The sequence below is a fragment of the Nematostella vectensis genome, chromosome 6, assembly GCF_932526225.1.
Source record: "Nematostella vectensis chromosome 6, jaNemVect1.1, whole genome shotgun sequence".
Lineage (NCBI taxonomy): Eukaryota > Metazoa > Cnidaria > Anthozoa > Actiniaria > Edwardsiidae > Nematostella > Nematostella vectensis.
Window position 1 is genome coordinate 12,733,704 of NC_064039.1, and position 16,742 is coordinate 12,750,445.

Below are 16,742 nucleotides of genomic sequence, written 5' to 3' on the forward strand. Positions count from 1 at the left end.
GAATTAATTTGCATTCGAAATTGTATTTCCCAAAATAACACCTAAAAATGTGATGTAGCGTGTTATTCGTGCGTTTCAAAGATTCAAGGGATTACTATACAACTCACGAACAACCGACTAAAAATCAGGGATGTGTGAAAAATATTATCGATCCCATATTTCTTTTTTATTCAGCAATTATTTGGACTGATTGTTACTTGTATTGGTATGAGTCATACGGTAACCTAGCGCCACTGATATGATTATTTTATCACATATGTAAATGGTTATTATCTTATTTCCTGACAAACCTGATTGACCAAAAGAGTATCGCTCGCAAGCCGTGTATGTGAACGTGATTGCTCTACTTTCCGTGACAAGAAGATTACCAAGATCACGATGAACTGCCATGATCAGGCAATGCGAATAAAACAAGAACCATATTTGAGAAGCTTAAAATAGACCAGATTCCTTAATAGGCAATCATTTAGTCTAGTGATTTTGGAACAAGTACTGGGAGAATGTTCTAAACGGTAATAAGTCATACAAAAATAGTGTTGCTTTTGCCGATCGCGTGTAAAGCGTACATCCAGTTACGTGGTGAAAACAAAAGAGCTTGAGAGACAGGTTATAAAATTACCAATATGGGAATCAGGGATTTGTGAAAATAGAATAGCTATTCTATTCACGAACAGCCTAAAAAAGATAATGTATTTTCATGCTTTAAAATGGATAATTTTCTGGTCTATTTATTTGATTACGAAGGTCTGCTCTGATCGAGGAAAACTGAATACCACTGCGAGCTGGGACGAGCAATATAAGAGAAAAAGGTACCGCTAAATGAATAAACGAAACACACCCCCCCCCCCCCCCCCCCCCCCCTCAAAATCCTGGCTGCGGGCATGTATCATAAACACGTGGAACATAGAATCTGATGCTCCTTTAGTACTTGTATATATTTTTATTATACAATTCTAGAAGGGGAAAAAACTAGCCCCTCTCTGCCTCTCTAGCTCATACTATGATTATACTGTTTATACGTGAATGGATGTTTTCAGATATATATTCTTTTCTTGAAATTTTTCTTATAAGATTATAAGCACAGGAATTGAGGTGTTTGTACCTCATGTCCTTTTTCTCTTGTCACACCCTTTCGATTATAATGCCTTTCTGTTGTAAGAAAGTTTTATATGCAATTTCTTATCGTTCTTTGCAAGCCCTGGTCAGTTTCATAAGTTTCTCTAATAACGCCGCATTTTTGCGTTTCTCCGCATTCTTTTCCTCTTTCAGGCGAAGTTCCTCCTTTTGCAGCCTTGGCACAAGTTCATATGCCTTCCTCAATATCGCTATTTTGGCTGTTTTCTCGTTATTTTCTAACTCAGGAATACTTTTCCGAAGCGAATTAAATCGACTCCGCAGCTCGTTACGCCTTTTTCGTTCTAAGTCATTATGTGAGATTCTGAAATTGTCCGGTTCACTGTCAGATGAAGTTTGCTCATCGGGTTTGTCTTTCTGTCTTTGTGAAAGCCGTGGTTGCGGCGTATTCTGTGTACATTTAATACCAAGGGGCCGCGAACACGCGTGGTTTACTGGAGCCGTTTCACGCGAATCCTCGCTAGTGGTGATACCAACGACGTCGATTTCTTCGTCTGAAAAAAAAAAAACGAAATTAATTATTCTGTTTGTCTACGGATACATTATCAAATAGTCAATCATGTACCAAGTTGTCATGGGTCTTTATGTCATCACTGTTTGTTTGGCTATTCATATGTGTTTTTGAGTTTTTTTTTTTTTTTTTTTTTTTTCACGTAAACACGTTTGTGCGGCGCTGATTTAGAAAAACGAAAAACAAAAAAAACAAAAAACTCTTTTCCTGGTCGTGCGGGTAAGTGTACAATTGTTTTTGGCAGGAATACAATTAAAACCTGCAGACGCAGACCAAGACAATGAAGGCGGTTTTTTCATTGATCTTTCTCTACTCTCGACGATATCAAAACAAAAATTGCATCTCCAAGTTAGAACATCCTCACAACGGAAAATTAAAGCCATCGAATTATAAGGTCAATCGCCTCCATTTACCCTCCCGCACAAATACCAAAATGGCTATTTTAACTTTTCTTGCAATAAGGCCGTTTCAATTGTAGCAAATAGCAAATGAATAGTCGTTCGAAATTATTTAAAGAGAACTATTGACATTGGTTAGAATTTATACCCTGCTGTTCGAATTTTAGACGAATTTTATTATACTATAATTTTTTGTTGCAAAATCATTGGACGGCTTGTTTTCTGAGAGGAAGGGACTCAATTGTGAAAACCTTGTCGAACATTTTAAATCCAATCAACCATCCATTTAAACAGCTGCGCAAAAGCATCACCGTTGTCAAATAAAGCTGATGACAAGAAAAGCGACGTATGCATAAACGTTTTGTCTGATGTTTCTTTTGTGATAATAACACCTTAATTTTCTTTCTTATTTCAACATGAACACATCGTTGTATGAAATTTGATAAGAGTTTTTTCGATTCACCTAAACTGGAATAAAAGATTACCTGAGTCTGAAACGTCGTGCAAACTCCTGCCAATAGAATTCCCTTCAGTTGAACATTCCCCTTGATCCGCCCAAAGCGATGTAAACGAAAATAAATCTTCAGCTCCGACGTACGTACTCGCGATAGAATCAAAACAAACCGGAGTCATGTTCAGACTAGAGCGCATCTCAATGTCTATTGCAGAGTCCGGCCTTTTGATTCGCTCCCCCGCATTCCACATTATGTCATTGAGTATCGGCGCTGATCCGGGCGATGAGCTGATTTCCCGCGCTTCTTCTGTGAAGCGGGAAATTTCTCGCAACTCGTCAAGCGGGCCGCTTGGTACTGCGTCTTGCAAATGTTTTTCAATCTCACTTGTGGTTCCATTCACTGGTGAAAGCGGAGGGGTTAAAAGGCAAAACGTCTCCCAGAATTCATTCCCAGGATTTGGGAAGAAAAAATTCTCGTCTTCTTTAATGTAAGGGGGCGAATCATATTTCGGGTATTCTAACATCTTCGTAGTTTCTGCGGATTGAGGTGTCATTTTTGATGTGCACTCTAGAAAGCTCAGCTTTCGACTGATCGTAACTGCTGGTCGCACACGTGTATTTAAATGTTCGTACCACTGCTCTTTCCAATTCATTTCCCCTCCCACTCGCTTGTCCTATATGCAAATCTGCATGCAGATCTGAAGTTTCGCAAACAATAAGAAACCTTACTACTACAATCAGGCTCTTGCAATATGCAGTCTCCTTGGTCAGACAAGAAAACGTTTGTTGTTATTGTTGTTTTTGCTCAAGCGTAAAATTTAAAAAGACGGTCGTCGCAACCAATGTTAGTGCTTTTAAAACAGAATTCAATGAAGTTCTGGTGGTCTACAGAACAAAGCACGTTTTTTTGGCTTTGATCAAAGAATTAGCCCCCATGAAACCGGGCATTTTAATGTATACCACCTGCTTAAGCTTGCAAAGAATTCTACAACCTGTTAGTAAAATGCCGGTGGAGTAAGTTTAATTAACTACACATTAGAAATAAAAATGCCTCCTCTAACCTCCTGGTTTATTAGTTTGTATCAAAAGCGTCAGCGACAACTTTCCCATGGAAAGCAACGAAAGTGAAAACCTCGCTGTTTCCCTAGTTTTTTTTTTTTTTATTATAGGTTTCCTCTGTAAAATAGATTTATAATCGTTCTTTAGACATCAAAGTACCAAAGCCACAGCAAGTGTAATTGCCATACAGTTTTAATCTAAATTGTTATAGTGTTCAAGTGGCCTTTAAACTCACTTAATGCCCTATGTCAGAAAAAGTTTTAAAAAATTATCGTGGTACCCGCGGCTCTTCTAAGTTTATTTTGCCAAATTGTGTTTCTCAGACATGAAAAGAAGTGTAATACTGGGAACACATATTATTACATTTCTATATTTCTATACAGTGATGTTATCTTTATTATAATTGTTACCAAAGGTTCCTGTATAGTTTCTGCCTCGGGGGCCGAATTTTCTATTATGCTTTTAAAAATATTTTATTTCCTCATCACCTGTATCTTGAGTAAATCATCTCAAAACAAATGCAAAACCACCTATTGTCCTTTGCTTGTAAAGAAATAATAATAAACGAAGTTACAGCGTGGATAAACTAATTTAAATCGCTTTTCTCTTAAACATCCCATTTTCATACTGCGTAGTCTATTAATTCTTAGCTACTTTTAAGCTACTGTCAGCTTTCCTACTGGCCAGTAGGAAAGAAGGCTTTTATTCTTTCCTTTCTATACCAGTTATTTTACATTAGCAGAAAAATAAATATTTCTTCCTCAAAATAGTTTCCTCAATTTCTCACAAGTTATTTAGTTGATTGAGACCCTTCTTTCTGGCTTTCTTACTAAATAATATTTTTCATTTTGTTTATACAGTTATTATTTTTGCTGACGTGTCGTCTTTGAAGTCGTCGCACTATAGATTCAGATTACGGATTTTTTAACCCAGAGGTTTTTCCCATCCTTCTCTATTATATCTTGTAAAAAAAATGAGCGCTTCAGCGAGTTGGCGACAAGGTTGTAGTAAATTCTTGACAAGAAGATTCGAAGCTTATTGTTTTTCTAAATACAAAGTACACAGGTATTTTCATTTACACAACACACGTGTTTGCAAACACAATGACGGCGATAGTTAGTCAGTTAACATTAAACTTTAATACACCTCGTTTTTTTAGAACTCACGATATTTTACAATGTTTAGCACCATGCCTGAATGGTGTGGTTCTGCTACGGACATTACCTAGACATTAAGATACTTGAAGCGTGTCGCGGAACAACATAAAATTCACTCAGCATTTTAGTGCTAAGATAAGCATGTAGAAAGCATGTTTTGTTACCTGAGAAGGGGTATTTAATTAAAATTCTTTGTAAATTTAAGAAAAGTCCAGGCTGAAAGTTGTTAGTTTCTTATAAAAAAAAGTTTATAGTTGCTTTTTAAAATCCTTAAAAAAGAAACTTCGCAAACGTTGTTGTAATGCAATTATCTTGTATCCTCGGTCGGATAAATTTTCTGCAACGTCGAATGCATTTTTCCGAGGGTGGAAAAGGTTAATGCAATGACTTGTGTGTCGGGAAAGTTCTCTATATGACCACAAGTAAAGGTGTGAAAAGAGACTAAAAGACTCTACACAAAGGGTACCATGGAGTGTAGACCATACCCGTTGTAGTAAGTTATTACTCAATAGACAGTATAAACGGGATATTACTTTGTAACGAGTTATTGAAATGTCAATGTAAAGCTTCTCTTACTTTTTTACTTAATATCTCCCTCTATTTTTATTGTACATAAGTACTTTAAGTCTTTAATTTTTCAAGTCTGGCAGCCGCAATTGTGTCATCCTAGCAAAAAGGAAGCATCCATTTTCATCGGCTGATGAAGATATTACGATTTAAGATTTTGAAGTCGGGATATATGGATTATAAAACTTCGTTACTTAACTCAGGCCTGGGTATTCGTACTCCACTGGAGTGACTTGTTATTCTTGTTATTATAACCGGGTTTTTACTGTATTTCGAGATTTCATCACATAAATTGTCCTCCATTATAAAATAAAAACAATGGTGTATTTGATAAGGACACAAGTAATCGTTAGTTTGCCGGGATGGTTCCAGCACAAGCAGAGATGTGAAGAGAGTCTCGCTGTGTCCTTACAATGGAGTGTGCGAGTTTCTTAAGACCAGAAGTAGTGCACACTCCACTCTAAACAAAAAATGCTATAATAGACTAAATAAACGCAGGCATAGGTAATATATGGTAATAAAGTACAACAAAGGTAGGGCGCACAAAGGGGGATCTGCTGTTACCTGTTGTCATATACAGTACACCGTTATTGGAAAGTAAGACTCGGTGAATGCGAGTGACAGGTATAAAACCCGTTGAATACGAATGCGTTACCATACTGCCCGACCTCTCGCGCATCGTCTACAGTAAGTGTTGACGGTTTTTACCCCTAAAATAGTAATTTTCATGACCGAATTCCTGATTCCTTTTTATATATGCTGCTTTTTCATTGCGCTTACCTCAATTCATTAGACCGGCCTCTCGAGTCCAGTCCATCCATGTTATGACCAAAAAAGAGCATATATGTTCATCTAAACATCCACACTTCATGATGAGGAATTTTAACATCATCGTGATAACAGCATTGAAATGGCTTGAAAAACGCCTGTTTCCTCACACCGCCGCTTACATCTTCACCAATCCGCGTGCAGGATTTTATACTCGTTTGCCAGACGAGCATGTAGAATAACGAACTTAACGCTTAATGTAATAGCAAGAAATTTAAAAGTCTCCTGTAGCTCGTGATATGATTTTGCCTACAGTTATGATGAAATCACAGATTACGTAATGTCACATGGCCATGGAGATGCATCCCCCTTGACCCGAAGACGACTTAATATTGGTTCAGTTGTCATTTTATTCGAACCCAATCAAAATTCGTTTTTTAATTTGTGGTTATTACAATAAGCCTTACCGTGTTATTACAGTTGCACTTGTTTTTGTCAATGTTTCCATGGTAACCATGAAAGGTTCACCTGCACGCCAAATTCTTCGACTTGACCAGATTTAGTTTAGCTTATTAGGATGGTTCAGGTAATGTTGGCGGCGAAAGGGATGGTCAAGAGATTTCAGAGACTTTGTCTGTGAGCTAGAAATTTGTCAATGAAATTAGGTTACTTTACGCCGATGCCTTGCGAGTGAATAGTCCCCCAAGGCAGGGCCGTAGTAGTGGGTGGGGCACTGGGAACACGTGCCCTCCCCCCCTTCCACACCCTCCCCCCCTTCCACTCCCTCCCCCCCCCCCTTCCACTCCCTCCCCCCTTCCACTCCCTCCCCCCCTTCAACTCCCTCCCCCCCTTCCACTCCCTCCCCCCCTTCCACTCCCTCCCCCCCCCCCAATTTGTTTTTTTAAATTATATGAAAATGACCTGTATGGGCGTGGCTGTGTCCCAAAAATTTTCTGTATTGTGCCTTTTCCAATATTCCGGGGCCTATGCTACGGCACTACCAGGGGAAATTAAAAGGAAAGACGTTCAACTGGTTGGCAATTAAAAATAATTGTTATCGAATCCATGACTTTAGGATGGATAAATTAACTTGATTTGAGCTGTTCCAGACTTTAGTTTCACGTGCAGTTGAACTAACTAGTGTACAGAAAGTACAACACCGAGCGAATGAATGTTGAATCAATATACTTACTACTCATATACAGTCAATAATTACGCAAAACTAAGCGCAACTATTCTGGCCTTTTCAACTTTGTGTTGATTCCTTGTCTACACCACGCCCACGCAGACCATTTAGTTTTTCTACAGCTGTCTGTAGTCTTTTTAGTTATACCGCAAAAATAATTATTGGAATAAATAATTTTATGGGCCACAAGGCAGTTCAGGAAAAGTGTTTACAACCACTATAGAGAAGTGCATGGGGTGTGGTGTCTCCTTGGAAAGGGTCTGAACTTTTTTTCTAGACCTACCTCCTCTCGCCCCTTCAAAAGGCACTGGAAGCACGGGTGGCCTAGTGTGTTAGCGCGTCGACCTCTCGCCGCTGTGGCCCAGGTTCGAATCCTGGCTCAAACTGGGGATTTTTCCGGGTTCCTGCCTTGGTTCGAATTTGTGTCACAAGTGAGTTTAAGTTATTCTCACGTGTTTCCAGTCTTCTCGGATAAGGACACTAAACCGGAGGTCCCGTCTCTTCAAGCTGCACTACATTAACCTGAACCGAAGGGACGTAAAAGAACCACTGGGGACGCAATAAACCCTCTGGCAGTGACCACCCCCAGTGACAGTGCTTACTAACCGGGGGCCATATTTCAAAAATGGCGAATAAGTTATTTCTCGAGGGTTTCAAGTTTTCAAGCCTCGGCCCTATGGTTGGACCTGTAAGATATGCCATGTCATGGTCAGAGAACCTCCCTATTTCTCCCGCCTTATATAGATTACCTCATTGTTTCAGACTCTCACATCCGGTCCAACGCGTTGATGTGAAAAAGATATGTCTCAGCCTACTTGATGACGACCTATAAGTGCCCCCCCCCCCCCCTCCCTTCCCAGTAATGGGATCTTCCCCTTCTCTAAAGGTATGTGTGCATGAATGAGATGAAGTGAGCGCTTTACGAGCGCTTTATCAGAGGAAAACGTCTAAAGACTGGGTCTCCGAGAAAACTTCCATGATTTGCTAAGCAAATGTTTGTTTATAGCTCAACCGTCTTAAAGGTTGAAGTATCAATCCGTATAGGACTTCTACCAACTCTTTGTGGCACAGAAGAAGATTATATGGTTTTACTATACATTTTCACCAACAAAACTGCATCCCCCGTTATTGTAGTCAACATATCTTAAAAAGACCGAGACCCGATAGCCCAGGTGCGTACACATGGTGTAGCGCGCACTTGGCCGCCAAAAATGATGTCATTTCTTATTAAGGAATCTTTAAATACTATGCTTTTCGATATGATACCTATGACTGCGCACCCCCCTCCCCCTCCCTTAGCGAATTGGGTCGCCCCATTAATCCTGTAGCCCCTAGAAATCTTAAAATCAAATCTGTTCTCAGCCGGTTTGCGGATATTGTGTAGTGCATGATTAACGAATAAAGATATTCTTTGTTGAGTTATGTAACCCTAGAAATATATGAATGAGAATAATTAAGCAAAAAAGACGGTAATAATATTTCTCCATCATTGATGATAAAGGTTTGTCTGCATCCTCCTGGTCATTGATCAGTTTATATATCCACATTACCCTTTGCTAATTAACACAATATTCTGTATTTACATTATAATATCAATACAACATATTGGTAATTCGAATATAGTATCTTTGCCTGTTGCTTCTCAAGTGACATCCAAGTGATATCCGAAATCCAAACATGATTTGCGTTACCCGCCTTGAGGTTCAATTTCTTCTCCTAAAAATGTCAAAATTCAGTCATTGGCATTTATCACTTTCATGCACTTGCTGGAACTCAACAACTGATATAAGTACTTAGATATTTTTAAAAGAGAAATATTATCCCGACTTCCGTGCAAATTGTAGGCTCGATTTACAGATCGTTTCTGCGAACCCGCGGTATGTTTCGTTAGAATGTATATTATCGATAATGAATGACATCTTGGGGTTATATAACAGACTAAGTGTTTTAATCTGTTTATTGTTCTTCTGTAAATGAAGTGAGACGTTGTAATTTTTTTAAAAGGGCTGCGTTTTTTACTTTTTCGTTTTCTTTTTCTATTTCCAACCTTATTCCTTCGTTCTCTAATATTTTTACCAGGTGAACTGCTTCTTTAAGTATTTGTATTTTAGACGCTTTCTCACAATTTTCAAGTTTTGGCGTGGCCTTTCGAAGGTTATCAAACCGGAGTTTCATGTGGTCCCTTCGCTGTTTCTCGATATCATTGTGCAAGGAACGTATAATCTTGTCCTCAAATACCATTGGTCTTTCACGTTGGTCTTTGTTCGCTATTGAGTGGACATCATCCTGAACTAAAGAACTGCCTTCTTCTCGTGTCGATGATTTCCAAGGTTTCTCTCTTATATTTGCGTTAGCTAAATGTCGAACTAATTCTACTTCATTTGTTTGTATTTTTGAATTAAAAGGCAAATTACTTTTTCTTGTAGGCAGTTCCTCTTCTACCCTATTTTTATCATATTTATTGTTGGCCAACAATTTGCTCAAGTAGTTTTCTTGAAAGCAACTGTTTGGTGATGAGTTGAGAGCAACTGGTTTGATGACTTGTCGATCAAGGTAAACAACTTGTTCCAACTTTGCATCTTGCAGCGATGTCCTTCGATTGTCTAAAACGTTGTTAGGCACGGATAAAGCTTTGAAATATCCATAACCATGTTCTGCCAGCGTATTCTGAGTTTGGGGATTTTCGGTAAAATTCACAGTCTGCACTGTTGGCGCTTGTGTCTCTTTGCCTATCTCTGTGTGTATAAACGGGGCATATGCTTTAAACGGGGCATATGCTTTGACATGCCTGTTTTCCTGAGTAATTGTGTTGTTACTTCTATGTTCCCATTTGGGTGGATAGTTGATCTGTTTTGGTAAGTTATTAATTTGCCACGAGAGTTGATCAGACATTTGGGGTCCTGCCTGACAAGACTGAAGCTCTGATTCTGGATACGTTGTTTCTACTTTCTGAAAGGTAAAGACGTCAGTTTGTTCGTCTTTTAAAGTACTGTAAAGGTCATCAACACATGTTGGCGTCAGAACACACGGCTCAAGGTAGATATCCAGGCTATCTGAATCCGAAGGAATTCGCAAGTTTTTGTTGCTCTGGGAAGTGTGGATAGGGTCACGTTTGTCGAATCTCGATGTTGAGTTCTCGCAGGATGTCACACCAGACACCATCTCGGTGTCGGAACTGTACAAGTCCGTAAAGAAGGACAAACACTCTTCGCTTGGAACAACTTGAAGATCTTGTCGCCGAGGTGTGTGAGATGGTATAGGCATGACCTGACTAGACCATTGGTCCTCCATTGAATTAAATCTGCTAGAAACTTCCGTAAAGTCATCGGAAAACGATCCACCGTAACAATCCTGTTGCGCTGAATCCATTTTTCTAAAGCCTTATGGATTTTGGAAGACGTAAGTATGCGTGCTTAAAATTTAACTCATAAAAGCTGGAAGTTTTTGAGCTCTCATAATCTGGTCTGAGAAAATTATGTTCACTCGCCGAAAGAGTATAAAAGTGTGCAAAGACTTCTGCTGAACTGTCATTATTTACAGCCTCATTCAATATTCAGTGTTATTGAAATTGTCCAATCAGGTAAGGTCGCGGGGGAGTCGAAGTAAGTCACAACATAAGATGTTTTGGACCGTCTTCTAGATAACTAAAGCCGCCTACATACTGGCATGAGTAATAAAATCTCTTAACTATCCTGTCCCGAAAATGGATATTATCCAAAGATAATATAGCCCGCACTGCAAGCGGGCAATTATTTACGCAAGGACGTTACTGTTGTTTTGTAGCTACGCTTTTTGTTTTGCTGGGGAGTTTCGTCGAGACACCTGTCGTTCCTCAGTTTACCTCGTGATCGTTTACGTTGCTTTGCCACCCGTTAAAATTTTGACGCGAACTCGAATAAGATTTGAAATAACGTGGTTGAAAAATAAACACCGAAACACTTAAAATCATCTTTTTCATGTAAAATGTAACAATGTCAAAGTAAAAAAAAGTTTTTTTCATAAGATATTCCCATATTTTCACTTTGATCTATATGGAGGTTTATTGGATGTTTATGTGTTAAAAAGTTCTGGAGTTTAGGCCCAACTGTCCACTACCTCCCCTAGAAATTACGTGTTAATAATAGTGCATGGTGAATGACGGAATCGAGAAATATGCATTTAATTTCAGCCTGATTTCGGATTAAGAAGACAATAAGCCAAAATCCTGAAAATGGGTGTTCTTCTGTGCGTTTATTTTTAATGTTTAAAACTTCCAATTATCAATTTCCATTTCCTCATTTTACTCGGTGTCTGTTGTATAGAGGCCACACTCCATTTTCCTTGATATCATTGGAATGTGGGTTAATAAGAACACAGAGGGTTATTATGTTGTATTGTTTAATGCTTTTCACAGTGAAAATATAGACAATAAATTGATTAATTTTATAAATTTGGTTCCTTGGTCATACTCTCGGACGCTGACTTGCTAAGCAAGTGGGTCAACTGACATAGTTCAAGGACTTCTTTGTTAGTTTTCACAACAGCCCTCAATTTAGCCGACCGACACCTTGGGTTGAAGAATATCTCATCATCGGATGGCGAGACAACTTTCTTGTGCAGTGGTAGCCAGGTTATAGAGTCACTATCAGACATGGTTTTGCTCGTTTTTCTCGTTGCCTCATCTTTGAGGAAGTGTTTGACAATGGAGTCCTCAGCAGAGTGAAACGAGATGACCACTAAACGTCCTCCAGGTGTTAGCAGTTTTTTTGCTGCTTTAAGAGCTTTATGAAGCTCATTAAGTTCATCGTTGACAAGGATTCGGAGAGCTTGGAAGGTTTTTGTAGCAGGGTGTGCAAATCGATTCAACTTATCTTTTCGTCCAAAGCCTACTGCATTTGCAACAATGGCAGCTAACTGTCTTGTTGTCATGATGTGCTCCCTGTCTCTTGCTTTGATGACTGCACGTGAGATCCGAGCTGCAGATATTGAAGGAAATGTTATCAGTAGATTTCCAGGGTTTCTGGGGTGTTACCCCAGTTTATTTGCTCTTAGTGTGGATGGAGTGTGATATAGTTTTTGTGTTTTACTCTGTATAATAAAGAGTATGCCTGCTTTCATTGCCACACTTCAACTCCTTGTGTAAAATGAACAGCTTTCCAAGTTAGAGCAAAACCCTCCTTTACACAAACCTTCAAGAGAAAGTTCAAGTTAGTGGGGAGTTCAGACAATCCAAGTCCAAGTTACCAGACCCACGCTCTGATTTTTTTGTCTCGCCCACGGACCCCTTCACCCTCCCCTTTAGCATCGCTATGCAGGCTATGAGAAACCTTCTAAATAACAAATCATCTGGATTGTTAAAAAGGGTAAAAATCCAAAGCAACAATTGTTTTTTTAAAGAAACAACCTTTGTACCAAGGAAGTTGACTTACCTTCATTGTTAAGAAAGTGTTACATTTCTCTATATCATAGACCAATATATACAGAGTACAGTCCCTGATATTGATGACTTCATCGAACACTTCTAAGAGTAGCTAATACATACCCGCATCTCGCTCTCCTCCATAATGCCTTAGCACAGAGATGAGTTCACGCTCACTTATTGAATTTACAACATCAGCAGCTGTGAAAGAGGAGTTTCTTGATGACTTTGTGTCATTTTCAGAGTCCATTCTCATATCAAGGGGGCCATCTTTACTCAAAGAAAACCCTCTCAAAGGGTCATCAAATTGCATTGATGATGGCCCAATGTCCAGAAGCATTCCATCTAATGACTCTTTCTTGATGCCATTATTTGAAAGAAGCTCAAACAAGTCACTGAATTTTCCCTGTAATGGAATAAGTTGACCTTTATACTCTGGTCTAGTGGACAGGACTTGAGCTATTTCTACTGCAACTGGATCCCGGTCAACTGCAAATACTTTACATTTTGCAGAGTTGAGAATTGCACAGGTGTGACCACCAGCACCAAACGTTGCATCAACAAAGACCTAGTAGGCAAGACAAAAAATAATAGATGTACTGAGACCTAGGAGTCAAGGCAAAAATTAATAGATGTACTGAGACCTAGGAGTCAAGGCAAAAATTAATAGATGTACTGTGACCTAGGAGGCAAGGCAAAAATTAATAGAAGTACTGAGACCTACAGTAGGAGGCAAGGCAAAAAATAAAAAATGTACTGAGACCTACAGTAAATGGAAAGGGAAACCAATACATGTACTAAGACCTAGGAGGCAAGACAAAAATCTATACATGTTCCAAGACATAGGAGGCAAGGGAATGACAGTTCCAATTAGAGCCAGGCCCATAGTAGGGGGAGGAGTTCTCTGATAAAAATCTAACCACCCTAAAAAAACAAAAAAATAGATTTTTGATGCCTTTGCAGTATCTCTACAAGACGCGGACTTGTAAATCGTGATCACTTTGATCTAAAGGCCCAATTATCTTACTTGGACTGTAAAAGGGTCCACGTTAGAGCTAGAAGCCCTATAAAAAAGATCATGTCTTTTACTAAAAAAGCTATCTCAACCAAATCATCGATAATTTCTTACTAAGTACTTATTGTATGTATATATATATATATATATATATATATATATATATATATATATATATATATATAGTATCAAAAAGCCCAAACTGTCGCGATCTCGTACCAGAACAATGAATAAAATACACCAAAAACTGGAAATCGACTCTGCCAAATTTTCGCCTTTAATAAGACTTCTTCAGGGCAGACTGAAGAAGGTGAATCGTTACAAGCTTATTTACATCAGAATAGTGGCGCGAGACGCAAAAACATTACAACTGACAAAAACGCGCATTTTCTAGAATAGCGCGCGCTATGGATAAAAAGAATTTACACATCTCTACGTGGGTTCCTACTACAAAAAAAGTCATCACTATTAAGACCCCGCGGGTAGATAGACTTAAGCCGATAAGCCCACTGGCCTTCCCTTTCCCTAAGCTTGGCCTCAGAGTTACACTTATCTATAAGTTGTACCATAACATTATTAAGACCTAAATGATTGTCGCAATGAAAATGTTGATAGATAAGGTCATCCTTAACTCTTTCACTAACCGGTTAACTAGGGTGCTTATTTAACCTACTTTTATGATTATTAAAACGCTTCCTAAAACTATTGATAGTAGACCCTACGTATTGCTTGCTACACATAGAGCAAGTAATTAGATAAACAACAAAATCTGAGTTACAGTCCAAGTCAAAATTAATGACATATTTCTTATTAGTAACTGTACTGCGAAACTCCCGCCCTGTCTTAAGAAAGTTACACACCCTACACCTTTTACCGCCACACTTACCACAACCTCTAACCTGAGTACTATCCTCTTTAAGAGAGGAGTGCACCAACATATCCTTTAAACTCCTAGGTTTCCTATAAGCCACCATAGGTACCCTACCAATAGCACCCCTACATCTACTAGAAGATTCTAGAACTGGCTGTAAATCACGAAGAATACCAGGTAAATTAGGTAAAGCTGGATGAAAAGTGACTACAAAAGGTACACGATCATTCTTACCTTTACGCCTGTCTTTCAATGTGTCGTCCCTAGGAATACGTCTAACCCAGTCAACTTCCCTCCCCACAGACCTGCTGTCATAACCCCTATCAACTAAATAACCTTGTAACTCTAATACCCTCTTTTCGAAAGAAGAGTCTTCCGAACATATCCTACGAATACGTAGTGCCTGCACAAAAGGAATGCCTTTCTTACAAGCAGACGGATGACAGGACGTATGAAAAAGATATTGATGCTTATCAGTAGGCTTACTATACAGATCTGTAGATATTAACCCATCCCTAAGAGTAAGTGAAACATCCAAAAAATTTACCTGACTAGTGGACCACTCAAATGTAAATTTTATAGTTCTATGTATAGAGTTCATGTGAGCCATAAACTCTCTCAGAGCGTCCTCACCTTCAGTCCAGATCATGAAAATGTCATCGATATACCTACGCCATAAATAAGGCTTAACTGGAGAAGAGTCTATGATTTCCTTTTCAACTTTAGCCATAAAAAGATTAGCATATGATGGTGCCATTCTAGTACCTATAGCCGTGAAAAGAGGGTATTAGAGTTACAAGGTTATTTAGTTGATAGGGGTTATGACAGCAGGTTTGTGGGGAGGGAAGTTGACCGGGTTAGACGTATTCCTAGGGACAACACATTGAAAGACAGGCGTAAAGGTAAGAATGATCGTGTACCTTTTGTAGTCACTTTTCATCCAGCTTTACCTAATTTACCTGGTATTCTTCGTAATTTACAGCCAGTTCTAGAATCTTCTAGTAGATGTAGGGGTGCTATTGGTAGGGTACCTATGGTGGCTTATAGGAAACCTAGGAGTTTAAAGGATATGTTGGTGCACTCCTCTCTTAAAGAGGATAGTACTCAGGTTAGAGGTTGTGGTAAGTGTGGCGGTAAAAGGTGTAGGGTGTGTAACTTTCTTAAGACAGGGCGGGAGTTTCGCAGTACAGTTACTAATAAGAAATATGTCATTAATTTTGACTTGGACTGTAACTCAGATTTTGTTGCTTATCTAATTACTTGCTCTATGTGTAGCAAGCAATACGTAGGGTCTACTATCAATAGTTTTAGGAAGCGTTTTAATAATCATAAAAGTAGGTTAAATAAGCACCCTAGTTTACCGGTTAGTGAAAGAGTTAAGGATGACCTTATCTATCAACATTTTCATTGCGACAATCATGTAGGTCTTAATAATGTTATGGTACAACTTATAGATAAGTGTAACTCTGAGGCTCAGCTTAGGGAAAGGGAAGGCCAGTGGGCTTATCGGCTTAAGTCTATCTACCCGCGGGGTCTTAATAGTGATGACTTTTTTTGTAGTAGGAACCCACGTAGAGATGTGTAAATTCTTTTTATCCATAGCGCGCGCTATTCTAGAAAATGCGCGTTTTTGTCAGTTGTAATGTTTTTGCGTCTCGCGCCACTATTCTGATGTAAATAAGCTTGTAACGATTCACCTTCTTCAGTCTGCCCTGAAGAAGTCTTATTAAAGACGAAAATTTGGCAGAGTCGATTTCCAGTTTTTGGTGTATTTTATATATATATATATATATATATATATATATATATATATATATATATATATATATATATATATATATATATATATACCTAAAGTATAAAAAAAAATTCCCGCTGCGCGAGAGTTGGTGTTAGAATATATTCGACTTTACCTCTCCGTCCTTTGGAGCTAGAAACCCCAAGCACTCCCTGCTCATCACCGGAATATGTAGAGTATGTGTTTCAGCCTGAGTTGATAAAAATCGTCGCTTCCGACGAGAGAAAATAAAGAATATTCGGCCAAACTGCGTCAATAAAGATCCGGCTGCCATCTTTGTCGTGTCGCTGGTTACCAGGCTCCCTGGGTCGTTTGTTGATATAGAGGGTGCATGGGTGCATTGAATCCTGGGTAATACCGCCATAAATGAATAAAAATAACAAGTAATAAAGTAATAAAACAAATCAATCTCTCTATGGAATAAGA

General features: G+C 38.8%; 2 protein-coding genes across 2 annotated transcripts; both read right to left on the minus strand.

The window, feature by feature from the left end:
* Window positions 1-904: 904 nt before the first annotated feature.
* On the minus strand, window positions 905-10,747 carry LOC5521047. Its single transcript, XM_048728967.1, has 4 exons — window positions 9,194-10,747; window positions 8,867-8,950; window positions 2,529-3,171; window positions 905-1,628 (listed from the first exon to the last, which is right to left on the minus strand). Exons 1-4 carry the CDS (start codon window positions 10,601-10,603, stop codon window positions 1,180-1,182), a joined length of 2,586 nt encoding a protein of 861 aa, XP_048584924.1. The 5' UTR covers window positions 10,604-10,747; the 3' UTR covers window positions 905-1,179.
* An 847-nt stretch (window positions 10,748-11,594) lies between these two features.
* LOC5520951 (ribosomal RNA small subunit methyltransferase H) lies at window positions 11,595-16,600 on the minus strand. Its single transcript, XM_001640813.3, has 3 exons — window positions 16,432-16,600; window positions 12,756-13,200; window positions 11,595-12,189 (listed from the first exon to the last, which is right to left on the minus strand). Exons 1-3 carry the CDS (start codon window positions 16,588-16,590, stop codon window positions 11,657-11,659), a joined length of 1,137 nt encoding a protein of 378 aa, XP_001640863.2. The 5' UTR covers window positions 16,591-16,600; the 3' UTR covers window positions 11,595-11,656.
* Between the last annotated feature and the right edge of the window lie 142 nt (window positions 16,601-16,742).